Source organism: Fringilla coelebs, assembly GCF_963513975.1.
Source record: "Fringilla coelebs genome assembly, chromosome: 2".
Classification (NCBI taxonomy): Eukaryota; Metazoa; Chordata; class Aves; order Passeriformes; family Fringillidae; genus Fringilla; species Fringilla coelebs.
This window is the reverse complement of record NC_140029.1, coordinates 30,279,432-30,307,200: the sequence shown is the minus strand read 5'-3', so window position 1 is coordinate 30,307,200 and position 27,769 is coordinate 30,279,432. Positions and strand designations below refer to the sequence as shown.

The 27,769-nt window shown below is 42.5% G+C and overlaps 1 protein-coding gene across 5 annotated transcripts in view; it reads left to right on the top strand.

Moving 5' to 3' along the window:
• Positions 1-24,344, top strand: part of MAP4K4 (mitogen-activated protein kinase kinase kinase kinase 4) — a 161,346-nt gene extending 137,002 nt beyond the window's left edge. For 2 of the 5 annotated variants that reach the window (XM_084225696.1, XM_084225700.1), the window contains 14 exons: positions 227-378; positions 1,084-1,181; positions 1,977-2,152; positions 2,543-2,663; positions 3,824-4,015; positions 6,396-6,513; positions 6,783-6,953; positions 11,112-11,260; positions 16,425-16,554; positions 18,902-19,002; positions 19,714-19,863; positions 20,695-20,854; positions 22,808-22,947; positions 23,669-24,344. In XM_084225696.1, the coding sequence (XP_084081822.1) occupies positions 227-378; positions 1,084-1,181; positions 1,977-2,152; positions 2,543-2,663; positions 3,824-4,015; positions 6,396-6,513; positions 6,783-6,953; positions 11,112-11,260; positions 16,425-16,554; positions 18,902-19,002; positions 19,714-19,863; positions 20,695-20,854; positions 22,808-22,947; positions 23,669-23,752 (1,942 nt within the window). In that variant the 3' untranslated portion in view covers positions 23,753-24,344. The remainder of the gene's footprint in view (positions 1-226; positions 379-1,083; positions 1,182-1,976; positions 2,153-2,542; positions 2,664-3,823; positions 4,016-6,395; positions 6,514-6,782; positions 6,954-11,111; positions 11,261-16,424; positions 16,555-18,901; positions 19,003-19,713; positions 19,864-20,694; positions 20,855-22,807; positions 22,948-23,668) is intronic. The other 3 variants (XM_084225697.1, XM_084225699.1, XM_084225698.1) reach the window with 3 other exon arrangements.
• Positions 24,345-27,769: the final 3,425 nt, after the last annotated feature.

Sequence of the window (27,769 nt, the reverse complement as noted above, 5' to 3'; positions counted from 1 at the left end):
AGGAGTAGCTTATACCCACCTAAACTTTTTTCTTGACCATCATAAATACAGTAATAGTTATTTCAAAGGGTTGTGAAGCATTACTGATGCCCTGATCTCAGCATTAAAGTGTTCTTTCAGCCGAGTTATTAGCAAAACACTGAGAGAGAGTGATGTATCAGTTTAGAGCTGGGAATCTGGGACTGGAGTGTGTGTGACAAAGAGTTTCTTTCCTCCCTTGATACAGCAATATAGAGCCTCGTCTGCTGTGGGAAAGGGTGGAGAAGCTTGTACCAAGGCCAGGCAGTGGCAGTTCTTCTGGCTCAAGCAACTCTGGCTCACAACCTGGCTCCCACCCCGGCTCTCAGAGCGGGTCTGGAGAGCGGTTCAGGATGAGATGTAAGTCCTTCTCCTATCCTCTGTAACACTGCGTTTCTAATTTTATTAAACTTTGAAGCACTCAGTAATTACAGATGATAATCCTCACAGGGAACAATCTTTGAGCATGCAGTGTCAGAGATGGGTTGGCTTCCTGTACCCTCTTGGCCACGTGTCCTTGCTTGGGAAAGGCAGCAGGCACAGAAATCATTGTTAAACTTTGTTTCATTGTTCTTGAATTCACATCCAGGCGCTGCTGCACTTTCCTATGTGCAAACAGCCCGGTCTCCATGCCCTCACAGCTCCCTTCCTTCCTCCTGTGTGCAATGGCACATTTTGACACTTGTTGCCTGTCACCCTGGTGGTTGTTGACAGTGTGCAGACTGCCATGGATGGGTCTCAGCTGGGCTACTTTGGATGATGATGGAGGTTTTCCAGCTTGTGGCCTTCCCCTTGGTTCTTTGATTTACAATTGTTGTGACCGTTTACTTTGGCTTCAGATGTAGGTCAGTTGCACCTATACAAATCACAGCTTATGGTGGTTTTTGTATAGTCCTTCAGGGACAATGTAGTAGTGAACCAGTGAAACTTAGGTCTTGGGGTCAGACACCCCTAACAGTCACCTCCCATGTCTTCCTCACTCCAGAGTGAAGTAAGAAAACATATTTTATCTCCCTGCTTAATCTGCTTTGTTCTGTGTTCCTTTTGTGGTCTTGGCACGTGCAGCATCATCCAAATCAGAGGGTTCACCATCACAGCGCCATGAGAGTGCACCTAAAAAGCCTGAAGAGAAAAAGGAAGTCTTCAGACCTATCAAGCCTGCTGTAAGTTGCATCCACCTCCCCTATCCTCCTTCTCTTTTAGGTAGATTCACAAAAAGTACACTGAGAGCTTCGTTCAGTGCCATTGGGGTGAACATCAGCTGGAGTTTATGTTGATCAGCTGGGTCTAGCAGCATGTTCTGCGCTGTGCACATCAGTACTGCAAACATTAGATTTTGCACTGCTTCTGGGATTGATTTCTGCTCTCTGGCCTTCTTCCTTCCTAATCCATGCCTTTCTCTCTTTCAATCTTGTGCCTCCTTCCTGTGGCTGGACCATTGATGGTGTATTTGACCTGAATGTGCCAATGCTGGGCTGAATGGTGCAGGGAGAAGTGGTAAGACCTTACATTTTTCCTACTTTCTGTGAAAGATGTCTGACATTTTCTACATCTGGCTATTACAAGCAGCCAGCTTGTAATAGCAGCTCTGTGTCCAGTTGTATCTTGGGAAACTCAATGGGTTTTCACAGTATTTCTGTCTTTCCTTGAAACTTTCTTCAGTAGCCATATCTCTTATGATAGTGCAGTTAGTCATAAAGCAGGATAGTTGGGTTTCAGAGTATGCACATTTTTCTATGATATGGCAAGACTCCCTTAGATTGACTCTTCTGGTGCTTGAATTTATGAGAAAGTAACTGTTAGGAATGAGTAAGTCAAAGGAAACAGTACTGCTGGGGCAGTGGAAACACGGAAGTGAACAAACTCAGGCACTAATCCTGTGGGTTTGTTTTGCAAACTCTTCTTCTCTCTTACTTGCAACATCAGTTTTAACATTTTTTTCTTCCCTCTCCCAATAGGATTTAACTGCATTGGCGAAGGAGTTGCGAGCAGTAGAGGATGTGCGACCTCCACATAAAGTAACGGATTACTCATCCTCAAGTGAGGAGTCAGGGACAACAGATGAGGAAGATGATGATATGGAACAAGAAGGAGCAGATGAATCTACTTCTGGACCAGATGATGTCCGAGCAGTGTTAGTCTCTCTAACAGTGTTTTGCATCTGTTTTGCCTTATAGGGGATTGAAGGAAAAGGAGTTAGCCTTTTGGCTTGTGTGTTAGCTCTTTCAGCTTGCTCCAGTCCATGAGCAAGACATAGCAGCCTCATATGTTCATATATTCAAACACTAAGGATAGTCTTCTCAATGTCCATTCCCTCTTCTCCTTTCATGTGTTACAAAACAGGAAACTGTTTAACAATATCTTGCCTTTTTTTTTGATAGAGAGGCTTTTCTAGGCAGTTTATGTAAATATTCCACTCTGGCCATGATACAAATGAATTCTGAGCATGTTTTGATGCAGGGCAGTGACAGCCAGGGCACTAGTGCTGTTATCTCACTCCGGTTATTTCTTGTCTAACAAATAGGTCAACGTTGAACTTGAGCAATGGTGAAACAGAGTCAGTAAAAACCATGATTGTCCATGATGATGTGGAGAGTGAACCTGCCTTGACTCCTTCTAAGGAGGGCACCTTAATTGTTCGACAGGTATTGCTTTTCCTTCCCTGTGCAGTGCTGCACCCTTTCTGTGCTCATTAACCCACTCGCTCATTCACCCATGCTGTTTCTACATTATATTTGTTGTTCGTATTATCAAGACGCAGCTGTAGAGAATTTCAGAGGAGCAAGATGTTTGTTGCATGCAAAGAGGAGAGTAGCCCTTCACCCCTTGCTTCTGTTTTGCATGCTTTCCAGTGACACTCATGGCAGCACCATGCAGAATATCTCAGTCTGTGGGAGAGAAGGGTAGAAAAGCTGCAGGTGTGTGGAGCGAGTACCTGGAGCAAAAACTTAGTTTTAGCACAGAACCAAATATGTGTCTCAGGAATGAGGCTGGGAGGGAGCTGGGGTGGGAACACTCAAGGTTTTTTAAAATTGTTTTGAACTTGTAGTTTAGGGCATACAGACCACCCAGATAACATACACACACATGTACATGCAAATTCACACAACGGTTGGTGTGGGGGAGAAGGAAAATAGGTGGTGAGGCAGAGAATGTGGACAGAGTAGAGTACTGTGTTGTTGCCTTTGATTCTGAAAATATTGTGTTCTTGTGCCTCTGAAACATAATGGTTCTCTGTTTTTAAATGAGCTTGTGTGATAATGAGCGTGCTAGCTTATAGGAGTTTCCTCAGTAATCGCATTTCTGAGTTTCACAACTGAATGCCAATTTCTTAATTGAGTCCTCGTTTGAAAATTAAGATTTCATGGTTATTGTTTTAAATAGTTAGCTGAAGGGATTCTCCAGAAAGTCTAAACTTCTACCTGTATAGGGTCTAAGTTAGTTTTAAACAAAACAATAGGGAAAAAAATCCTCACCCCACCCCCAAAAATGTGCTTGTCCCTATTGTGGTGTTGGACTTAGCAGCGCAGTTGCTGTTCTCTTAATTGGTGGAACTGGCTGTGCAAGTCAACCACATGAACCAAGCATTTGCCTGATGGTGGGAATTTCATGAAATCTAGTAGCTCTGCCCACTTTCCCTTTCCATGCAGGCATCAAAGCACGGATTATAAGCTTATTTTAAAAGATAAAAAAATTTTTTAAAAGTGAAAAGGTAGGAAGTGAGGGAGAGAAGGAGAGAGGTTGTTAGGGATATAGACTTTTAAGCAGCACTTGAGCAAGACAAGTGTGCCTGTTTTTTCTACAGAGTACAGTTGACAAAAAGCGTGCCAGCCATCATGAGAGCAATGGCTTTGCCGGTCGCATTCACCTCTTGCCAGATCTCTTACAGCAAAGCCATTCCTCCTCCACTTCCTCCACCTCCTCCTCCCCATCCTCCAGCCAGCCGACACCCACCATGTCCCCACAGACACCCCAGGACAAGCTAACTACTAATGAGGTATGTCTTACACCACAGCTGGCTGCTTTCATAGGGTTATAGCAGCATTGCCTAGTAGCTAGTTTGCAAAGGAACTCCAGCCAATCTCCCCTGCTTTTTTTTCTGTCACCTTTGTTCCCACCTCCCAAATAACACATTTCAGTTCTGTGTAAGAAGCCCTTAACTCTAGAGCAGTCCCACGCCAAACTTGCCAGTTTACTATTTTTGCTTCCTTTTAGTGAGTCATTAATTGCATGGCGTTCATTTTAAACTAAACTTGACTACTGCATTTTCAAGCCAATACTCTTTTTAATTCTGTTTTATTCCGGGAGCAGGCTAATTGCAAGCTATGTGCCTCTGCAGAATTAGCAGTTAATTTCAGCTTTGTCAGTAAAGGCTGGACTAGTTTCTCCACACATATGAGGAGCTGCTTGTTGAAACTCACCCAGTGGGAGAGGAAGTGGCCGTGGAGGGATTTTGCTCACTAAAGCTTGCCTTGTGGGCTGGGTGAACAGATCAGGTGCTGCCTGGGAGGGTTGTGAAAGCCTGAGGTATTGTTATTTTGGAATAATGAATGGGGGAAAGTATCTGAGGTTTTTTCCAAGTGTGTGTGTGTACTCTGAGAAGCAGCTGTGCAAAAATGACTGTTATCCACCAGCACTGATTATATCCAGGTGGAGAAGGCTTTACCATGGGGGAAGCTCCCTCTTGCTGTCCTGGGCTGATCCCAGGATGGTGCCTTCCTCTACCTAGTGCAGGTGGGAAGGCCTGGTCATTCCCATGTGTTAACCCCTCGCAGCAGAGGAGTTAACACATGTACAAATGAACAAAGGGCTGTTTGCCCCTTACCAACCCCAGCAGTGAGCGGGGAGCCTTGGACAGTTCCCACTCCTGGCTGGGTGGCCAGCCTGGCTTACAAGGGGAGCCTCTGAAGCAGGGAGTGGTACAGGGCAAGCAAAACTTGGTGAAAAGAGCCTGCTGCTTCTCAGAGTAGAGTCCCATGGAGGTGTGCAAGTGTTGTGATGAGGAGAGGTTGCAGTGAGCTGGGTAGGTTTATGGCAGTGCACATGCTTACCACATAATCGAAAATGCTTCTTAACCACATAGCAGGTGGGTGGGAGGGAGAGTTTCCTCCTGGAAATTAATTTAGCTTTATACATAATTTCCAGCTGTGCTTCATTGTTCTTTGATCTTTCTAAAATCACACTTTTGTAGGTTATAGAGATCAGTAGATTGATCCAGAGATACGCTTGCTCATTACTTTGGTCTAAGCAATACATAAGCAGGGTTCAGTTAATACAGCTTGGGAAGTGGGGGCTGTGGCAGTGCCTGGTGGAAGGAGCCTTTTGGTGCTGGGCTGTTCAGGGCAGGGATAAACTCCAAAGACCCACTGCTGGTTTTTTCTGTAGAGGCTTAGGAAGATCAGAGGTTGAAGATTAGTTGATGCTAAAGAAGTGTCTTGTAACAACGTTTGCATAAAACTGGGCAAAAACCCAGTACTGCTTGGTATAACTTACCACATGCACACTCTTTATATATGCACACACTTTTTTTTTTTCCACTTGTCCCATTCTGTTTCGGTATCATATGTTGTCACTATAATACTAAACTGGCAAGGGTTTTTAAGTTGTTCCATTTCCACTTTTAACAGTTCATTGTTTCACTTGTCTTCTTTCTTTCTTTATGTTTTTTCATGTTTAGACCTCATAACTCAACAAGCACCAGTGATTTTTTCCACTACATATTCATAGTGTCATGTCACTGTTTGCTACACCTTCCACACTAATGAGCCCCTTTGTTCAATACAGGTTTAATATGTTGCTTTGTCAAATAAAGGTGGAAGAATCTGCTGCAGCTTTCTGGCAAGAGGCTCAGGTTATACAAAATAGGGAGAATGAACAGTAGCGAACATTGAAACGTAGTCCATCATAGAAGTGAATGCTTGATCCCAGATGGTTCTGATTTTGTTGCACAAGCCAAGAGATCAAACTTCATAATTTAATTAAGTCCCTCAATTCAGGAGATGCTTCATAAATTCAAAAATTGTAGGTAGTGGGCAGCTTGCAGATAAAATAGTATACATACATTTAAGCAGATTTTCAAAAGGAGAGACATTCCCTCGCTTTGTGCCTGACTGTAGTGGTCTGTACTAAAAAGCTTCGCTAGCAGCTGAGGTTCAGGGATGACAATTCAGCTAATTGCATTTTGCTGTAACATGTGCAGTGTGCATATGTATCTAGCTCAGGTGTGGTGCCTGCGGTGCATTGTGTATCTATAAAGGAAGTATAAAAGCTTGGGGAGGCTCTGTAGCATAATTCCATAGTGACTTTAAAATGTTGGTGTTTGTTATCCGTGCTTTTTATTGTCATTAATATTAATAAAGTTGAAATTTACATTGCAGACTCAGTCCGCTAGTAACACACTCCAGAAACACAAATCTTCCTCCTCCTTTACACCTTTTATAGACCCCAGATTACTACAGATTTCTCCATCTAGTGGGACAACTGTGACTTCTGTGGGTAAGTAAAGTAGCTGAAGACGACAATTAAAAGAGGGTTCAGTGACTTCAGTGGCTCTTTAAAGTACTTAAGAATGTTACCATCATGCTTTTTATTTGTTTTGCAATGGATTGCATAATTTATTTTCTTTTTCCATTTACATTTCTTACAAAAATTAGGACTCTCTCAATGTTCTCAGTTACTGATTTGGTTTGTATGATATAAAACTATGTCCAGAATCCAGCACTTGAAGGGTATTACATGCATGTTATTTTTTTTTTTTCTTTCAGTAGGATTTTCTAGTGAAGCAATGAGATCAGAGGCAATAAGGCAAGACCCTACACGGAAAGGATCAGTTGTCAATGTGAACCCCACAAATACACGGCCACAGAGCGACACACCAGAGATTCGCAAATACAAGAAGAGATTCAATTCCGAGATCCTGTGTGCGGCCTTATGGGGTAATGCAAATGTGTTCTTGCCTTGCCATTCCTGAAATGTAATGTGCCAGTAGGAGCTTTCAGCCTTTGATAATGTCTGTCCAAAACTGTAGCTGTGTCTCTGCATTTATTCAGTGCTTGTTTACGTCTTTTTTGTTGCAGGACGCGATTATTATTGTGTTTTTTATAGTATGTTGCTTCTGCTTTGTCATTTCCTGCTGGTACGTATATGCTTTAGACTGAGAATCACAGAATCATTAAGGCTGGAAAAGACCTCTGGGATCATCAAGTCCAGCTTTTGACTTAACACAGATCAGCTAGACCATGGCACTATGTGCCTCATCCAGTCATATCTTGAACTCTTGCAGGGATGATGGCTCTTATCACCTCTGTGGGCAGCCTGTTCCAATGCTTACCCACACTTTCAGTGAAAAAGTTCTTCTTGGTATCCAGCCTGAGCTTGTCCTGTCATAGCTTGAGGCTGTGTCCTCTTTTCCTGTCGCAGGTTCTCTGGGAAAGGCTTCAGGCAGTTCATCAGGATGTCCATTTCAGCCCTTTCTAAACTCTGCCAGTGCATCTCTTGCAGCTTTTGGGAGCTGGTAGTAGTTCTTAGAGTGTACACCTGGTGCACACAGGGTATTCTTTTGAAAAATAATAATCTTCTTGAGGCTCTTGCTAATGTATTGTTGCAGGGCTTGATTAAGGTGTGTTGTGTAAGATGGCTTGTCGCCTCAGTCATCAGTTTACGTAGGAAGTAAGATGGAAAAGGACAGAGAAATATTTCCCATTCTGAGGCTTAGCTTTGTTAAGAGTGATTACTGCAGAGAGGAGCTGGGTACAAGATGTCACCTGACCAAGTCTGTCTGGTCTTCTTGTCACTAGGGATAATTTGCGTTGGTGTCAGACAGTCAGGATCCCACACTTCATCAGGCTTCGAGCGCTGCCTGTTGAATCTCTGCTAGTGAACCCCTAAGTGAAGGCTTTTCTGAGTTGTTTGTTTCCTGGCCAGAATCTGTGAATTAATTTTTTCATTATCCAAACATTAATAGTTGATTCTTGCGTATGTTACATACATACTTATCTAGTATCCCTAAACTTGGCAGATTATAAATGCACGTGCAGGTCATTATAAAAACTTAGGAAGAAGAGAATTGGCCATTGCCCTAAGGTATAAGATTATTGTAAAGGTAACACAGTCCCCTCTCTTCTTTACTTCTTTTATAGCTTTTTCCAAGGCTTTAATTCTCTTTTGGGATTATGTCCAGCATTTCTGTTTCTCAGAACAGCACCTTTGTCCCAATCTTCTTTCCTGCAAAGCTGTGTCAGTGAAACAGCTCTCCCAACACCTTGTCTTCCTATCAGTTGTTTTCTTTATTTCCAGAATTTACTGATAAGAATTTTTGCCTCAGCACTATTTCTGCTTGAATTCCTGTGTAACATTCTCTGATAAAGTTAAGACTTGTGCAGATGTAAACTTTCAGGCTGTGAGAGGCCAAAGGCAGAGAGAAATCATATGGTGTCAGTAAAGATGACTCATAATTTCTCTGATCTGCCTTGTTTTGCCAGTAGCAATTCATGTTAATGGTTTTCTATTTCTTTGATCTATGTATCTGTCTGTTAGGGTGGTTTAAAGAATAGGTGTAAAATCCTAGAGGTGTTATACAGCTGTAACACAGCCCTTCATTGAACATTTAGGGCCAAACTGATGGTGATACAAGTTGGTACACATGCTTACTTCTTGATAATGTTTAACTTCCTTCACCCTTAAGAAAATTAAACCAATTCATGGTGATGCTTTCTATTCAAAAAGAGAGGGACTTGCTTTGCTTTGCTTTGCTTTGCTTTGCCTTTACCAGTGGTAATGCCAGTAGTATCTGGCAAGCTGCTAATTGCATTAGGTCTCTGATGCTGTTTCTTCTAGCTCTGAGTGGTGAAAGTCAGTGTTAATTACATGGATGCAGTAACACAGATTCGTACACCCAGCCTCCACAGGCAGCCTGTACTTTTTCAGGAAGCGTTTCCATTTGTTTGAAAAAACCAGAGCTGCTTAATTATAGGGTGGCAGTAGAAGAGCTCTGCTGTCTGTGAGTGAGGAGGGTGTCTGCATGTAAAATACAAGCCCTGCTTGTCACCAGTGTAATACCTCATTAGTTTCATCTAAGTGCACATAGCTGAGGGAAGGGGCACAGGTGTGCATGAGAGCTCAAAGCAGGAACAACTGCACCAGGAAGCAGAGGCAGGAGGGGTGAGGATAGAGGCAGGAGCAGTGGAGTCCTGATGTACAAAGAGGGGAAGGGAGCCTGAGGGAGCACTTTGCATGTGGCTTGCTTTGAATTGTGCCCACCCTGGAAAAGGTGCAGAAATGCATGTTGAAGCTTACAGCTTTAGTCAGTGGGTACTGGAGCTGCAGCAAGGAGAGCAGCTGCTGGACACTTCCTTGGCTGGTTTGGTGCTGCTTCAGCCTGTGCTAAGCACTGACTTGTGTGTGGCTCACTCTCCCTGCTTCCTTCTGCCACTGCCCAATCTGAGGATTGTCCCAGTAAGCGGGACAGGCAGTGTGAAATGCTCTTGGGTGAAATGGCCATTGCCCATGGGGGCTGTGGGGTGGGATCCAGTGGGTGCAAACCATGTGGGAGATGCAGAGGTGAGAGGTGGTCAGCACAGGGATGAAGGAAGTGTCAGCAGCTGAAGGAGAGTCTGGAGGGGGACAGGCCTCCCAGGAGAAGTATTAGAACAGCAAATCTAAGCAAAGATGCCTTGGGTCTGCTGGGACCTCTGAAGTTTTCTTACTGAAAAGGGTAGGGAGAGGATAATGGAGAGATGCATGATGATTTCTGAACTCACTGTGGGCTACATCTGTTTTTCTTATCTGCCCAGAGGCTTTTAAGAGCCAGCACCAGCAGCTCAGCCCCCTCCCCATTATTACTGCTTCCCCCTAACACCCTCTCCCCTCTCAGAGACACCTTGTGCCCCCTGGTCAGGCTTAACGTGCCCTCCTTTTTTGCAAGCCTCTCCCATGCCTGGTATCCAGGGGGGTGTTTAGGTGAGCAATAATGCCCTTTTTCTGTACTCTGAGAAGGCACATCACTGCTGTAGGTGCACTGAGACACACACACACACCTGGGCCCTGGGCCCACCTGCTCTATCAGAAAAGAGCCCACTGGCACCAGTGTAGTTATATGTGGGGGTTAATTGTCTGACTAGGGATTAAGACCATTAAGCAGTGTAACTATGATCATCTTGTGTGAGTTTTGCTTTTCTTACTTCATTATTTTATTGTGCTAAAGCATGGCAAGTTGTATACTGGGATTGCAACATGAAAGTCTAATAAAGTGAGTCATACATTTGATGTGATTTCCATTTCCTGTACTATATTTGAACTGAAAAAAAAGAATAAATGTGTGAACTTCTGGATTTAAACACTATTGCAAATAAATAGTTATGAAATTTAAGAGTATAATATGTTAATAGATATTTAAAACTTAGTCCCATATATATCTATTATGTAAAAAAATGTAATTGATTCTAAATACTAAGGCTTTATAGACTCTTGGGGTGTTCCAGTGGACCTTTGGAACTTTGTGTAAAGAAACTGGCCTACTGACTTTTCTCATCTATATTTGCTTGATCTTTAGGAGAAGTCTGTGGAAACACAAGATTACTGTAGTTCCTCTAGTTCTAACATTCAGATGGCAGAGATTGTTGTGAAGCTGGGAACAAACCTGGTGCCTACCCTTTTGTGGAAGGGCTGCACCGCTACCTGTTTCTCCCAGTGGGAACTGTTTTTATTGCCATGTCCTTGTCAAGAGCATCCTGCTTACTACCCCCCTAACAACAGCTAACACATCCTTGGAACGCATAGGCTTGCATCCCACTTGGTGCCTCATCCCTCCTTCCAGCATTAGCATGCCTTTTTTTTTGGGAACTGGTGCTCTAGAAAGCTCTCAGTGGCCTTCCAGTTCTCTTGGACACTGTTTGGTGTCAGTAGTCACTGTGGGCAGGTAATGTAGAAAGCCCCTATCTACATCAGGAGATCTTTTAGGCTACAGGCAATGGAGACCCAAGCAGCAGTGGTTAGACCTGACTGAAACAAGGTAGTTGGTGTATCAATCATCACTTCCTCAGAATATGTGAGAAAAAGTGCTTACTAACTGGGATCTCTGGTTTTGTTTTTTCTAGGAGTGAACTTGTTGGTGGGCACTGAAAGTGGTCTGATGCTGCTAGACAGAAGTGGGCAGGGGAAGGTTTATCCACTCATCAATCGAAGACGATTCCAGCAAATGGATGTACTTGAAGGGCTGAATGTCTTGGTGACAATTTCTGGTAAGGTTAACTGTGTTGAATGTCATATTTTACCTCCGTGTGGCATGGTATGGCAGAAAGATTTTCTTGGCAGCCTGTGCTTTGAGGGGGAAGTCCTGACTGAAGTCAGTAGGTTTCCCATCATTTCATCTCTGAGTCTACAGTTTATTTCTGCAAGTTTTTCACACAACACCCATGCCTGCTTGCTCCCTGTCCTTCCTTCTGTGGGGTGACCTTTAAAAATGCTGCATGAGTTTGTGGGAAATGTCTGACTCTGTTTCCTTGTTCAGTATTTGAGAGCTGGAAGTTAATGTTTGTGAAGTTTGGGGAAATAGCATTCTTTCCCTCTGTCATGATTGCTTTCTACCTGGCCTCTTTCTAACTAAAACACTATGTGCTCCTTGGGTTTAAGGACGTTTTTCTTGTGTGTTAAAATCTGTAGAATGGGGAAAGCTCTTGCAAAATAGGGAAGTAAGAGTGATGTGCAGTAAAAGTGTGAGAGTGAGTAGTACAGTGTGTACATGGTGTGGAAATAACCAGAGTGAGAAGGCAGATTGGTGCCTGGTCTCTCACTGGGTGCAACTTGGGACTGGCAAAGTAATGGGAGATGAAGGGTGGTGGTGATGCTCGTGTTTGTTTTGTGTGTGCTGATGAAAAATGTGTTTTATGAAGCTTGAGGTTCCAGACTCTTTGGCTCCAGAAAGTTATGGCATAAGTTTAACCTGCTGTTGAACAATTTGATGTGGTGCATTATTGGTCTTTCTTCACAGGTGTTGTTTAGCCAGTTACCTTTTGTTTGGTTTGGTTTGGGAAATCAGCCTTTGCTATGCTGTGTGTGTGTGACAGGGAGGGGATGTTACACGAGGTTTCTTACAGGATTTGCTGTTGTTCAGACCCATCTAAATTTTTTCGAGGTTCTGGAACGTCTCGAAGTGTGCTGGAGGAGCTCTCTGGCTCTCCCAACACTTGTTCAAAAGGACACACATTAGACAATTTAGTGGAATTTAGTGCATTGGTGATGTTGTGTTACCACAGATCCAAAGAACCATGCCCGTGCTGCTGTCATCAACACGGGATTTGTTTCTGTCTGGAACAACTGAATTTTATTGGCTTGTCACTTGCTCCATGCTCAGATACAGCTATGCTGTGAATTCTATAAAAAGAAAAAGATGAATCAAGCAGTGTTTAAAAATACACAACCTGCTGTGTGTCCTTTTGATGTCTAATGCAGTATGTTAAAATATAAGCTGTTTGAAAGGCACTATTTGATAGAGTTTATTCTATAGCAGACCTTGTCAACAAAAATATTGTATAATCCAGCTTGTGTAAAATCTGTTGGTTTGAAACATATCCTACACAAATCACAAGTGTCTGTGATTCAGTCTTGTGTATAATTGTTTTAAGTTTATTTCTTTTTGCATCAGTCACAATTGGAGTACCCTGACATATCCGTTTTCTTTGTTTCCTTCAAAACTATTGCTTCCTCTGTGGAGGCACGCTACATTAACCCTTAAGAAATCAGCTCCTCTTTGGTTGTTCTGTGCCTTTGTGTCTGTGCCATCTCCTGTGTTTTATGGGAGGTTACTGGAGTATGAGGCAGAAGAGGCATCCTTGCCCAGTGAAAGGCAGGGCTGGGGGAGTATATTCAGTGAAACCATAATGCTGTTATGCCCAAACTTCTCCTTATATCCTGCTTTTGTCTTCTGTGCTGCACATCTCAGTTCTTTACCCTCATGCTGGACTTCCCTAAGTATCTTTTTATTTGTGATGCATTGCTTCATCTCTCCAGGCAAAATTGGAATGCTGGAGTTGAGGGTGTGTTTCTGCAAATGGTGTGTTTTGGCAGATTAGGAATGGAACTGCCTCTGAGCTTTTTCCTAGCACTGCTAGAGCTTTGCTGGAAGCATTGTTCAGCTCCCTGTGGTGCACTCAGCCGTATGTTCCCCTGAGTTTTTTGGGAAGTCATGTGCTGATGGTGGTAGGGTTTGAAAAGTGTCACCACGTTGTGCAAAGAAGTCACAGTGTGTTAGGATTTTGAGAGGATTGTCACCTAAACTTGCTTTTAATAGACAATAGAGTCTGAAAACATGAAATCAGTTCTTGGCCTAATTTATATTTGAAATGCAGAACTTTCTGACAACAAAGCTTTTGATACTGAGATACTGAGCCTGCTAGAAGTGGTACAAGAGAGTCTCACAGGTAAAGCAAGAGTAGTTGATTGGTGCTTCAGTTCATGCTGTTGAGGGGCAAAAACACAGCTTCATCTGCTCAGGTGATACAGTGCAGAGTCATAAAAATGCTGAAGGAGAGAGCAGCAACGTGCATGCAGAACATGCTCCACTTGTGGCTCCCTGAGGGTTTTGCCAGCCCAACTGGCTGATGGTGGCACCAGGAAGGTAGGAAGAGATGACTGAGTGGAAGAACTGGTTGGAATCTGCCTGCTTAATAATTAAAAACCACAGTGACAATAAAAACAAAAAAACTCAATATAGGAAAAAGGACTTTGCATTTTAAACTGTCTGTGGGAGAATCCAAGCTGGGTGCTCTCACAGAATTTGCTGTCTGATTAGTTCATTTGATGGCTGGAGCTGAGTTTTCTTTCTTATTTCATGATCATAAAGATTAGATCCCTGCAAAAAATTAAAATATCAGAATTTTGAGGGCTGTTTAAACTGACTTGTAGAGCTTTACAAGGAGAAGGATCTAATCTCCCCCACTCCTAATGTGAACATTAAGAGCAGCATAACTGGTTGAAATAAATGCATAGCTATGTTTATATAACTAACCGGTTCTGCTCTTTTCATGTCAGGCTGCAGAAAGGCAGAGGAATTTCCTGTCTTGTGACTTTTCCTTGTGGTCTAGACACCAGAACACAATGGGAACACACTTGAGATATTTCTTAGTTGTTTTGAAAAATATTTCTGGTTGGAGAGAAATACCCTGGTGCATATCATGTGAATCAAAAGGAAAAAAGTAGCCGCATGCTGGGAAATTCCCATGTGTACTATTTGTCCTGAGTCTTAAAGTTTGACTGAGTTACTGGGGAACCTACAACCATGGAAATATCTGAGGCAGAATTTGTCTCCTTGTGGGTAGGGACTCAGCGTGGTTTTGAAAGCATTTGGTATATTGTAGAGACCCTGAGCCCTCTCAGCTCTTTCTTGCCCAGAACTGCAGTGGCTTCTGATCTGAACTATGTTTCCTATTTTTCACTGTTTTTAAAAGAGTCCTTGTGGCTATCATTTGCAGTGTTTTCATGGAAGGACCTTTTCTTGGTTACATGTGGGACTTTTGGAAATACTGTTTCCTGCACTAGTCCTCCAGATCTTGAGAAAGCTACCAGAGTGGTAGGGCTTTACCCCTTTATGAAACGTAGCTTTCTAAATATTAAGTCAGGAAGTAAGTCATGGTACTCATTTACTTCCAAATCTATAGTCCCATTTGTAATGGAGATAAACAAAAGATAGAGCAGTGTTACTTCAGATTTCATTGCATGGCATCAGAACAGAAGGGCTTTTAAAATTGAGTAGCAGATCCAGTATTTACAATTACCTCTCCAATTCCACTTTAAGCTTAGTGAACAGATTTTTTTACTTCGAAATTGCCTCCTCTTTTCCTCCTGTCCTTTCCTATCCAAGTAATCATGACTTTTAGACTGTGTGTCTTTTTAATGCAATGGCTTGTGGTGCTGGAGTCCTTGGAAAAGCCTATTTGCAAGTTGTGCTTCCCTTCATTGCTGCCCCAGCCCCTGTGGATGCTTTTCCTGGCAAGCCTCGCTCTCTTAGGGGTCCCTTGCTGTCAGGGTAGGGGGTCTGTGCCTGTTCCAGCTCCCCAGTGTGGAGCTGGCTGTGCATAGCAGGATGGTCTCAGTGCTCAGGCCTCTTGTTCTGCTGCAGCCAGGATGCCCTGAGCAGCCACCTGTGAACTAATCTGTCACTAGGTGTCCTGTGAAAATTTAAATGAAAAATTAATGATGTTAAGCTGAACTCTATATCTGGATCTGGCTGGCAGCCTGCCAACTGTGTCATCTTGATAGGTAGTGGCTTCTGACAGCACAGGCCAGTACGGTGTTGCTTGGCCAGCCCAGCAGTGACTGCAGTACAGGTCACCTGTCTCCCTCTCACCTCCAATGGCTGAGAAACACTGGAAAGACACATGGCTCCTCACTGTGGCTGGTGCAGCAGAACATGGAGCTACTCTGCTGACAAGTAGGGTCCCTGAGGGCATCTCCTGTTGCCCTTCCTTTCCAAGAGACCTCATGGAGCCTTGTTAAATGGCTACTGGTCAAAGCAGGGATGATCTCCCTTCCTCAGCCGCAGCTTAATCTGTAAAAGTGTAATGGTTCCAAGCAGCAAAGCAGCTGGAGAAAGGAGCTTGCAAGCTTTGAGTATGTGCATTTAGGGCCATCTTCTCACTAGCTCAATAAATGCTTTGTAGGCCATTAATTGTTAAAGAATCAATGGTAAAGTTTATCATGAACCTTGCTTTGCATTCTAAGAGTCCTTCTTGTATTGAGAGTTAAAAGTCTGAGCTGTGTTTTGAGGATGTGGCAGATGTGGTGTCAGTTGAAGATAGGGCAGCCTGGGCAGGCAGCTTCTTTCTTTCACCTGTGGAGGAGAAACACCTCTCACAGTTCCTGTGACCAGCCTTGTAAGTATTACATCCTTGCAGCTCAAGGGAAGGGCTGCTGACAAAACAGTCATCAGCTTTTAGCAAGCAGATGAAGTTTCAGGTCTCACATTCCATCCTGCTGCTCTCCTACAGTTTTGTGTCTAAAAGAGCCATTCTGACTCAGTTATATATATATATATATATATATATTTATATATATATTTAATCTCAGTGCATGACTCTTTGGTGCTTTTGTTGTGGGAGTTACGTGTTCTAGTGGAAGTTGTCTTGGTCCTACGAACCAGATAGCTGAAGAATTGTTCCCTTGAACTTGTCATTTATACTTGTGTGGTATTACCATGTGTATCTGTCATTGATTAACAGGAAAGTGCATGTCTGGGTGGAGTCTGGAGTGAAGCTGTTGAGGATGAAAAACTGAGGGAGATTTCTGTGGCTGCAGCATTTTCTCCTTCATTGTTGGTTTTTTTTGCAGAGCTTTCTGTTTGCCTGGGTAGGGCTTTTTGCAAGTATCTTCCTGTGGAGATAAACAATTTTTTTTTCACTTTGTGTTCAGGTAAGAAGAACAAGTTGCGAGTTTACTATTTGTCGTGGTTAAGAAATAAAATCCTTCACAATGATCCTGAGGTAGAAAAGAAACAGGGCTGGACAACAGTGGGCGACTTGGAAGGCTGTGTGCACTATAAAGTTGGTGAGTAGCAAATGCAGTAATCAAATAGCTGGGATAAAGGATGGCTGAGAAAGGGAACTGCAGTGCATGTAGCTGTTGGGTTTATGGTTTGGTTGGTTTTATTTCTAGCTGTTTTATCTGTTTCTCAGGGTGAACTCTCTGGCAAAGCACCAAAATGACAAGTTTACAGGGTTAAATCGAAGATGAGAGGGGGTTTTGTGGTGGGATGATGGGTTGGGAACTGGAGAGTGTGCAAATCCCATCTATCTCCTTCCTGTAACAGGGTACTGATATGGGCAGTGAGGGCTGGTAACATTTCACCACTTCTTTAGGTAATAGAGGGATTCTCATCCCCAGCAGCTGTTTCCTTTACTAGCAAGTTTCCCATATCTTTTACCATGATGAATTTACATGCTGGAATAGATTGAAAAAGTCTCTCTTTAATGTAGATTTTAGAGACTGGGAGGAAAAAAAAAAAAAAAGTGGGAGGAGAAAGAAAGCCCAAGTAGCAGATGCGCTTTGGGGAAGAATCTGGGCACAGAAGCATGCCTGTAACTTCAGGGTGTGATTCACTGATTCCTCTTAGCTCATGAAATTCCCTAATGCTGTCTCAGATGTGCTGCAGTACAGTTACAGAATCAAATGTGCTTTCACCAGGCAGGTGCCCTTTGAGTGGTTTTAAGTAATTTAAATGGATTTGGGTGTAGAAAGTTCCACCAAAGCTGGTGAAAGGACATGTAGCATTCACAGCCAGTGGAGTATATTCAGCGTGCCTGCTGCCCTGCAGGTGGGAATATGAACCAAGAGCTCTTTCTGCTGCTTCAGTTTCACGGTGCATCCTAATGGGCACTGGATGCTGCCTCTGATTTGATTTTCTCCCAGGAGCCAGCTCAGTTCCTTTCCAGCTGTGTCAGTCAGTGTGGAGCAGCAGCAATCAAACTGTTCTCAGTCTCCTCCTGTCATGCGTGTGCTCTTGGAAAAACCTGCTAATGGGGCGTAATCAATAACAATGGCAGTAAGTGACTGCTGAACCGGGAGCTCGACCCCGAAAACAATTAATAATGCACTCCTCTGGTATCATACCCCAGGGTGTCAGCAGCATAATGAAGTGGCCTGTTAACAATACATCAGCAGCTATTGAAAGGAGACTTTCCAGCAGGGAAGCGTCTGAGACAAAGAGCATTCTCTTCCTGATGAAGAGGGGTTTGTTAGCCCGGGCTGCAGCCTGGCACTGAACTTCCCTCTGAAGCACGGAATACAGTAGATTTGTTCAGGTAGTGCGGGGCCTCTTTGACAGCTGTGCCTCAGTTCCCGAGAAGGAGAGCTCTGCCAGTAGCTGGGCTTGTGGTCTGGACGCTGTCACCGAGGCAGCTGGCACTGATCACTTCCTTGTCTCTTTGATGCAACAGGGGTCTCCGATGTCAGGGTGAAGTGGTATTTATGGATCTCAGTTGCTTCAGGCAACTTTTGGCTCCTCTAAATGAGAAATTGCTCTTTTGAAACTTAAGATTTGGGTGAATTCCCAGATAGCACCCAGAGCAAATAATAAGAATTATCAAATGTCCCCTTTCACAGATGAGGTGGTTTTGTTCAACAACCCTCTCTTCCCCATGAAAAAAAATCCAGGAAGTCTTGTAAGCTAGACAAGACCGAACAAAAGCTCTGTTTTTAGTCAGTACAGCTGTGGAGGTTCAGAGACCTTTTCTTGGTCTGTTGAAGTGTCAAGTCCCTTAACGCTTACAGCTCAGTCTTGTTTTCCTGCAGAGTTCAAAGAGCAAGTAGTAGCATGGATCACTAGTATAATGACACTTTATTTCTGATAAATTATGTGAATTTTTTTTCTTTTTCTCAAATGAGTTATCTCAGAATTTAGGGACAAAGGACAGTGCTCCACTATTAAGCTTGTCTTTTGCTCTTGAAATTGAGTTATGCTGTAATTTTCATTTCTTCCTCCTTTCCTCTGGGTAATTTTTCCATCACCTCAAACTAGCACTGTTGTGACTGGAACTGCCTTTAATGGACTCTTCCACAGTCACGGCCTTCTTTTTTTGGAATGTTCCTGAAAACAGCTTTTCTTGTCTGGATGACTAAGCACTGTCCAATATGGGAAAAAATAAGTGGAAATAAGTAATGACTAGTTAATTCTAAAGATGGTAATGTGGTCACTTGCTAGTAAGAGTAATGACTTATGTAGCATAAATGTATCAAAGAGCTTAACTACACAGAAGTACCAATCCTAAAATGCAATGCTCCTAAACTCTCAAAATTACAGTATTTCTTCATGCTTACATAACTTGTCTTCTTTCTTGACGTAACTGGAATGACTTTGGAATTATGCTGAATTCTTTTTTGTTCTCTTTAATTTCAGTAAAATATGAAAGAATCAAGTTCTTGGTAATTGCATTGAAGAGTTCTGTGGAAGTCTATGCATGGGCACCAAAGCCATACCATAAATTTATGGCCTTTAAGGTAACTGTATATTTCAGCCATAGGTCAGATTTTCTCATAATCACTTGCAGTTATCCCTTTTACAAAAATGTTCACTGTGTCATGGCCATCTTCCAAGTTCTTTGATAAATTTCCACAAACTTTGTTATATTTCAATTTAGGAGGGTTTTTTTTTTTAAAATTCTAAGAGTCAATACATTAAAAGGTCCAAATTGAAACTGAGCATAAACTAATAATGACACAGCATGCCGAGTTTTTGTTTGCTCTCTCTATTAATAAAACATGGGACAGAGGGAAGTGGACTGAGTCTAAGCTTCTTTGTTTGAGCAGAGCAAGTAATGAAGCGATACTCAGCAATGCTATGGGACTGTTTTTGAATATTGCTAGAATGAAATTAGCTGGCTTGGTATAATTCCCAGGCTGGTTTACAGACAGTTACTGTGGGTTGTGCAGATCAAAGTACTACAGGAGTGCCAAATTACCCTGAACTTTTTGAACAATTCGTAATAAAAAAAGCAAATGAATCAAGTAAACCCTATAGAAAATAGCTTAGGTGACTGAAATGTAGCAGTTTGCAGAGTATGAGAGACGTGTCAGCCTAATGGGTCTGGTGTCTAGGGACCAGAGGGATGTAGAGGAATAAATCCTCAATGTGTGCATGTGAGCATGTTTTTATAAACCCCATTGTTGTTCTAAGCAGTAAAGTAAATCTCACTGATGGTTGTCTCACAGTCATTTGGAGAATTGGTACATAAGCCATTGCTGGTGGATCTAACTGTAGAAGAGGGTCAGAGACTAAAAGTGATCTATGGCTCCTGCGCTGGCTTCCATGCTGTGGATGTGGATTCAGGATCTGTCTATGATATTTATCTACCAACACATGTAAGAGCTGCTGTTGTCTGGCTTTTTCTCTTTCTTTCTGGTGGGTCGCCCCTCCACCTCCAACCCTTTCCTTTCCCCAAATGACCAACGTGTCACGCTGTCCCTGGAGATCACTGCCAGATGTTTGCAGGGGTCTGAGCAGATATGGCCACATGTGCTGTGTCTCACAGTTTGTGAGAGTTTGTCTCTCACAGTCAGTCCTCACCTCATAGTCAGTATGTCTCTATGGTTTGGAGTTGCCCACTCAGATCTGATGAGGACCAGCATGACTGTTTCAGGGGTGGCAGCTCAATGCCCGAGTACCCTGCAAATGTCCAGCAGCCCAAATGACATAACAGCCCAGGGTTGGTTTCTTGCCAACCCAAGAAAGTGTTGGCAAAGACCAGATGACCTTAGCTTCCAAGGTTTCCTGTTCTTTGTACACAGAGGTGTCAGATGGGCCACCCCAAGCACTCTTCAACACAGTGCAGAGATTTGAGGTCTGCATCTGCTCAGCTTGCCCCAGGCTCCCTTTCTGCATATGGAAAGAAATGGGGACCCCTACAGAGAAATTAATCTTTCCTCAATTTAGATGTCTGCCTTAAGATAAGAGGATTTCTGCTCCAAGGGTTCACAGGTCTTGGTCACTGTGGTGTCTAGCTTGAGGGCAGCAGGTACAGCACTTGTAAAGTGAGTGAATTTGGGACTCGATGATCTTTAGAGTCCCTTCCATCCCAAGCCATCCTATGATTCTGTGAATCCCTGACGTGTCAGCCAAAACCAAAATGCCCCATCCCTTTCTTCTAGCACAGGCTCTGCAGCATTGAAAGGCTTCCCCTTCTGTCTCTGTAGATCCAGAGTAGTATCCAACCTCACGCAATCATCATCCTCCCAAACACGGATGGGATGGAGCTGCTGGTCTGCTACGAGGATGAAGGAGTTTATGTCAACACATATGGAAGGATAACCAAGGATGTGGTTCTGCAGTGGGGAGAAATGCCAACTTCAGTTGGTAAGTGCCTCTGGTGAGCCACGTGCTCTTAGGGAGTGTGAGTCTGTGTGCACGTGGGCAGAAGAGGGAACATCGAGTGTGCTGCTTCTGCATCTGAAGTCAGTGCTGCATTATTTCTGGAAAACAGCTGTGCAAAGTGAAGAGCAATCATATGGATCTGCTTTGTGCTGAAGTTTTTGTGAATAAAACCCAAACAATCAAGTTGAGGAGTTCATGACTGAGAAATTCACCATGACCTCTGTAGGTCCTCTGGACCTCTGTAGAAATTCACGATGACCTGCTGCAGAATTTTTGCTAGACAGCCACAAAGTTGTGGAAACCTTTCAGTATTAAGGCTTGTAAAGTGGGAGATGAGTAAAACACTGTGGGTAAGTCTATGTAGATAACAAAAGGTGTACCTAGTTTGATGTCTTTAATTCACCCTCAGATTGCTCATCTCTCCTAGCACCATTCTCCCTCATCTCTCCAGCTCAAAATAAGGTTGAGAGTGAGAACAGTGAGTGCAGTACGCAAGTACACACCAGAATCCCTGCTGCTTGTGCTGCTGTAATTCAGTGCAGAGCAAAACATGGGCTGTAGGCACACCCTCCTTTTGTTGGGCAAGCACTTTGCATTTTATGGGCTGTGGGATGGCTGCACATATTGGGAGATGATGGCTGATAGCTGTTTGAGCAAGGGAGCAACAATGCAGGAGGAAATTGAAAGAAGTTAGATGCACAGCATGTTCCCTCCTGTGCCGATTAACTCTTGACTAGATCTAAAAGCAAGCAGAATTTATCAGCTGGCAACTTCCAGAGCCTTTGGAGACTTGAATGCTTGTGAAGTAGTAAATGGCACTGAGGCCACCAACACCATCTGAACATCTCATCTGGGCCCAGTTAGCACTGGGAATTTGTGGAATATTTAAAAAGGAATAATTTTCCACGGGGATAGTATATGCACTGTTGGTGTGCATTATACTGTAGTAGATAATTTGATTTAATTTCACTGAAAACTAATATGAATATGTTGGGTAAAAGGAAAGTACTGTAATATTAGATTTTTTTTTAAATTTTGCTGGCTAGAAAGTCCTTTTCATTCTTCTGTTAAGTACGCATGCAAATCAGAGGCAACAGCTTAGTCTTCATTAGGTTCCCTTATGTTATTTTTGACAGGATTCTAAAGACTGTCCATCAAATTGCTTTGTGAATATACCTTTTTATATTGCTGGTGACTATACTTTTTATTTAATTTGCTTACTGCTATCAAAAATAGATTTTTTTCCCTCATGCTACTACTAATCTGTGTTACCTGTGACACAGGAAAAATGTTTGATTTGTTGTTTTATTTGTGCATAAAGGGATGCAGTATGTCAAATAATAATATTTCTACTTTGAGAGCTTAATGTGAATCTCTTGTGAGGTACACAGAATGATTTTCAGTTGACTTTCTCAAGGAGATCAGTTTTTCAATTATTACTCCTATTAAAAGAGGCTAGGAATTTTTTTTTCTAGTTCTCATTCTTTGTTTTTCCTGACAAACTCCATCAAGGAGGGAAAATAATACATAAGACATAGAGCTGGTGCTTGGGACACACTGTAGTGGATGGCTTAGTCTGTTTAAACCTTGGCTTCTGCTTTCTCCGAGTCAACACCTAATTAATATGTCTCTTCTTCTATGGAAGAAAAGGCCTGTGTAAAAATCCATGTTCCTTCCATTTAATTAAAGGGTATAAAGTTTCCTTTGTTATGAATGCCCAAGGAAGAAGTATATAACATAGAAATTAAAATTTTTAAAAGGTTTTTTTTAGGCATCTTGAATGTTCTGAGGACAGAAATAGGCCTCTGAACATGTGTGTAGCTACAATAATGCACATGCAGGCAATTTTTAACTAGAGTTTGTCAGGATATTCGTGCTTTTCCCATTTCTCCTGTTGCCCTCTGCCTGTCCTAATGTGCTGTTTTCTTTCCAAAGCGTACATCCGATCTAACCAGATCATGGGCTGGGGAGAAAAAGCTATCGAGATACGGTCGGTGGAAACTGGACACTTGGATGGTGTGTTCATGCACAAAAGGGCACAAAGACTCAAATTCTTATGTGAGCGCAACGACAAGGTACAGTCCCTCCCTCCCACCAAGGTTTTTGCCAAGATGATAAACCTGTACTTCAGTTGGGTACTTGGGTGTACTTAGGTTGGGGTGACCCTGAACAGCAGGCAAACACCCAGCCAGCCTCAAGCTCTCTCCCCTTACCCACGGAAGGGAAAGGAAATAGAAGGCAAAAAGAATGATGGATCGAGATATGGACAGTTTAATAAGACAGCTTTTACATGCAAGCCAGACAAAATAAAGAGTTAGTACATAGTCTCCCATGGGCAGGTGGATGTCCAGATGTTTTCCACACACAACACTTGTTTGAGAAGGCAGATGTCATCACCACATGGTCCTTCCTTTCCCTGAGCTTTTATTGGTGTACATGATGCTGTATGTTATGGGACATCCATTTGGTCAGTTTGGGTCAGCTGTCCCAGCACTGTCCCCTTCCAGCCTTTTGCCCATCCCAGCCCACTGGCCTTTTAGGGGTGAGGGAGCTGGAGAGAAAGCCTTGATGTTGTGCCTGTGTTGTTCAGCAGTAGCCAAAACAAAGATGTGTTAACAACACTGTCTAACACAGGTGCAGAGCCCTGCACCCCACAGGCCACTATGAGGAGCATCAGCTCCATCCCCACCAGCCCAGGCCAGCAGTGCAATTGCACTACAAATACTGGAAGAGTGAAGGCACATAGGGACCACTGCTGTCTTACCTGTTGAATTTGCCAATCTCTTTTCTTTGCAGGTTTTCTTTGCCTCCGTGCGGTCAGGTGGAAGCAGTCAAGTCTATTTCATGACCCTTGGCAGGACTTCACTTCTGAGCTGGTAGAAGCAGTGGGATTTGGAGAGGAATTGCTGACATCCAGAGTCTGAGATCTTCATAACTTGGAATTATTTTCAACTGGAGTACAGACCTGCACGAGTGCAGCACTCTGTGTAAATGTGTGTGCAGGCATCACTGGTGTTAGGTTTCTTTATGTTTTTCAACTGAGGCTGCAACGCAGCTGGTGCTGTAAAGATATTGCCATCAGGTGCTACAATGTCTTTGAGATTTGGGATCACGCTAGAAAGCTACAGGTCTTCTTTTCCCTTCAGCTCCAGTGTTCCTAGGATTTGAAGGACTCTGTTTGTTAGTGTTAAAACAGAGGAGGGGGGTTAAAAAGGAAGAAAAACAAACCAGGCTTACCATGACCATGCTGTTTGTTGAGTGGACAGGAGGCAGGCAAGAGAAGGTGAGAATTGGTGGAGAGTCAGACTGGCTGAAACAGAGGGCAGATCTAGTCTAGTAATGTTAACAATGTATTTAATTGACATTTCTTTTTTGTAATGTGACAATATGTGGACAAAGAGGAAGGTGCAGGTTTTAAGAAGTTAATATTTATAAAATGTGAAAGACACAGTGACTAGGATAACTTCTTTTTGGGGACAGGGAGGGTGGGAAGGGGCTTGGGGCGGAATTCTTAGGGTTTTTTTGTTTCTGCAGTTTTATTTTGGCCTGGCCAATAATTTTAGTCATTTTCTGTGTACCAGGTGTTGCCTGAAACATGTGCAGGTGATTAAAAAAAAAAAAAAAAAAGGAAAAAAAATTTCATTTTCTATAATGATTCTGTGTTAGGCCAGAACTTGGTTATGTCACAGTATTAGCACTGCCTCAGTTAAAGGTTTAATTTTTGTTTAAACCTAGAAGTGCAACAACAGTTTTACCACAGTCTGCACTCGCAGAACTAAAAAAAAAAAAAAAAAAGAAAAAAAAAGAAAAAAAAGAGAAATAAAATCCAGACTACATATGTTTATTTTTTTGTGCCTACCTCATTGTTTTTAATGCATAAAATAAAAGAGGTGGTTTAGTTTATACGTTTTTAGAAGAAAACCATTAATGTCTAATTTAATCTTAATACCAAAACTACCAGATTGAAAGGTTTCTGACTGTTATTGCATAGCAAGTTTCAGCAGGAGGAGCGAGTAGTCCGTTGGGGCAATAGTCGTAGCGGTATGGCAGTGAGACACTGATTAATGTAATCTGCTTACAAAATTTGGTAAAGCAAGCATTTTTTAAACCAGTTTCATCCTTAATAGAAGTATGAATTTAGCCTAAACCAGAGGTTTGACTCTTCTAACACATGGGCTTAGTAACAGGCAGGCAAAAGTAACTAGGCTAGTTCTATAAATTGTTAAATGTTGTAGGAAGCATTTTGGGGCGGTGATGTTTTTCTTTTTTAAGAATGCAATGCACTAAAACTCTTTTAAGAATGTAGTTAATACTGCTTATTCATAAAAACAACGTATACCTGTGTTTAGATGTTAAGATCCCAGCTCTGGCTTTTTTCCTTTCTTTTTTTTTTTTTTCTTTTTTTTAAAGTCAGTTTTATTTTATGAATAAGTTCTGACATTTTTAATAAATGTCTTGAGAGTAATAATTTGTTTAGTGGCTACATGTTCATTACTTGAGAAATCTTGAGTGTATAATAATCTGTTGGTGTTGTAATAATGCACAGTGTCACGATTCAGCCATTTTCCTTTTTGTTTTCTTTTTTTTTTTTCCCTTTATTCCTTTGGTGGGGTACTTTGCTGACAGCTGCCTTAAGCTGTTCATTCAGTGAACAGGCTCTCAGTGTTTCATGGGCTTTGTCTTCTGCTGTGGTTAACTTTCCTTCATGGCATGACAGGTAGGGCTTTTTAAACACATATTCTTCAATTCAGTCAAGCTGATGGCTCGAGTGACTGGTCACACAATCAATTAAGAGCCAGGAGCACCAAGTGTGCAAAGCTCAGACTCAACAGACCCTTCTTTTGGTGTCAAATCTGACTGCTGTAAATCCTTCAACCCCGATCAGCACTGCTGCTGCTGAAGACTGTCCTTCGAGCATCGCAGACGGCTGAAAAGCGAGCGGTAAATGCGTACCTCCAGCGCATGCGTGTGCACACAGCAACCCCCACTCCCCCAACCCCCAAAAAGAATCAAAACTCAAGAAAGCCTTACATTTGCTGGCGGAGGAATACCTAGAACTATTTTTTTTTAATTGTATGACTTTTGGATAGTGTTGGAAGGTGAAGGATGTGTTCTTTTCAGGCCCGGTGCGGTCAGCCAGAAGAACGATCAACCTTTTGTACTATAATGAACTAAAGGGGACTCGGAAACACGACGTGATGGTAGACATGGGTGTGATCACAGAGCTGCCCTGTAGTGTAGTTTGCCGAAGCTGATTCGATCGAATGTCAGTCTGCGTGATTTAAATCTTCCAGTGCTATGTGGTCAAAATTAATCTAGTCCTTGAAAGCTGATGCTGTTCACCTAGAGGAAGATGCTCCAGTGCTATAGGGATGCCCAGGTCATGGATATGTGCTGTTGAAGTTTTGAGGCTCCGGGGGAGGGTGGAAATCTCCTTCCTTCAGAGGGGTCTGCCCGTCTGGCAGCTTCTGCCTCCACAGAAGTGCCAACATGGCAAGGTAAAAACAGTATTACAAAACCACTTCGTATACCAACATCGAACTCTTCAAACAGTGCTTTTGTAAGCAAAGAAGAAAAGAAAAGCTCCTAGGTTTAGTTTTAAGCTTTAATAAGTAATAATTTTCTGTATCTTTAAGTCAAAGTAACCCTAACTTGTATGACTGCAGTGTTTTTATTTTTTATCTTATGCACATGTTATGTTGGAGAAAATGTTTACAAAAATGGTTTTGTTACACTAATGTGCATCACATATTTATGGTTTATTTGAAAGTGATTTTTGTGGGTTTTTTAGTTTTTCATAGTAGTAGTAGTACACTTTTTGTGATTTATAACCCCAAACTCTGCTGATTATAAAGATGCTAAACAATAATACAAAATGACAAACTGCATTAAAATTACTAATCGTAGAGCTGCAAAGCAGACTGGTGACAAGTAAAACACTCAGCCTTTTTTTTGCAGTGCTATCTAACTTGTCTTCTGTGTATTATGGAAATTACTGTTTTTCCCCCGTTTTTCCTTAAATAAAGTCAAATTGACACCTATTGTATGTGAAAAGTACTTTGAATATCTACTGGCTGCAGAAATCAAGCTGCATGTTGCCTAGTTGCATGTTACCGTAAGAACAAAAGACTTATTGTCAAATCTCATAATTTTGGAGAGTTTGACAATAAATGTGGGCTTTTGAGGGCTTTTTTTGTTGTTGTTCTTTTTTTGTTTTGTTTTTTGGGTTTTTTTTCCATAAAGCCCAATCTCCTGGTGCAGTTGCACTGTTGAGAATTGCAATTTTTGCTTCTACAGAGAAAAGAGAGTGAAAATCTTAGAAATGTGAGTGTGGGCCCGGAAAGAAGTTGCACAAGGAGAGCTTGGGTGCATTGTGAACGTGCCCTCCTGCCACACTGCCTTCAGGCATGTGGTTTTTGTAAGCTGGCATTACTTTATTGTCAAGAGTGCAATGAACAGCAGTCCTGAGCTGGACTCTTGCACGGCATAAAAGCCTGGCTCCAAAAAAGCCAGGCTTCTCCTAAGCCACAAATACTGAGGAGGTTTGATGCAAAGTTACTGGTTTTGTCCCCAGGGTTTCCCTTGGGTTTTGCCAGTGTTTTTCCACCAGAGGCTGTGTCTGTTTTCTGAAGTGGAGATAAGCAGTAGACGTTTCCTTCCGACTAGGCTGGTCTCTGTGAGAGGAGGAGGAGGAGGAAGTCTGTGGTCCCAGACTTCTGCCTTTCCTTTCATCTGCAGAAGGCATGGGATGTGGTGTAAGTTGAAAAATGTTTCAGGGTTCCATTTGTTTCCTATAGACAGAGGTATCTGAAAGCCATGTCTCACAGCTTTTCCACTTCTGCAAGGATAGATACTGACTGAGCTTAAAAAACTCAGAACCAAGGTTCCTGCTGACTT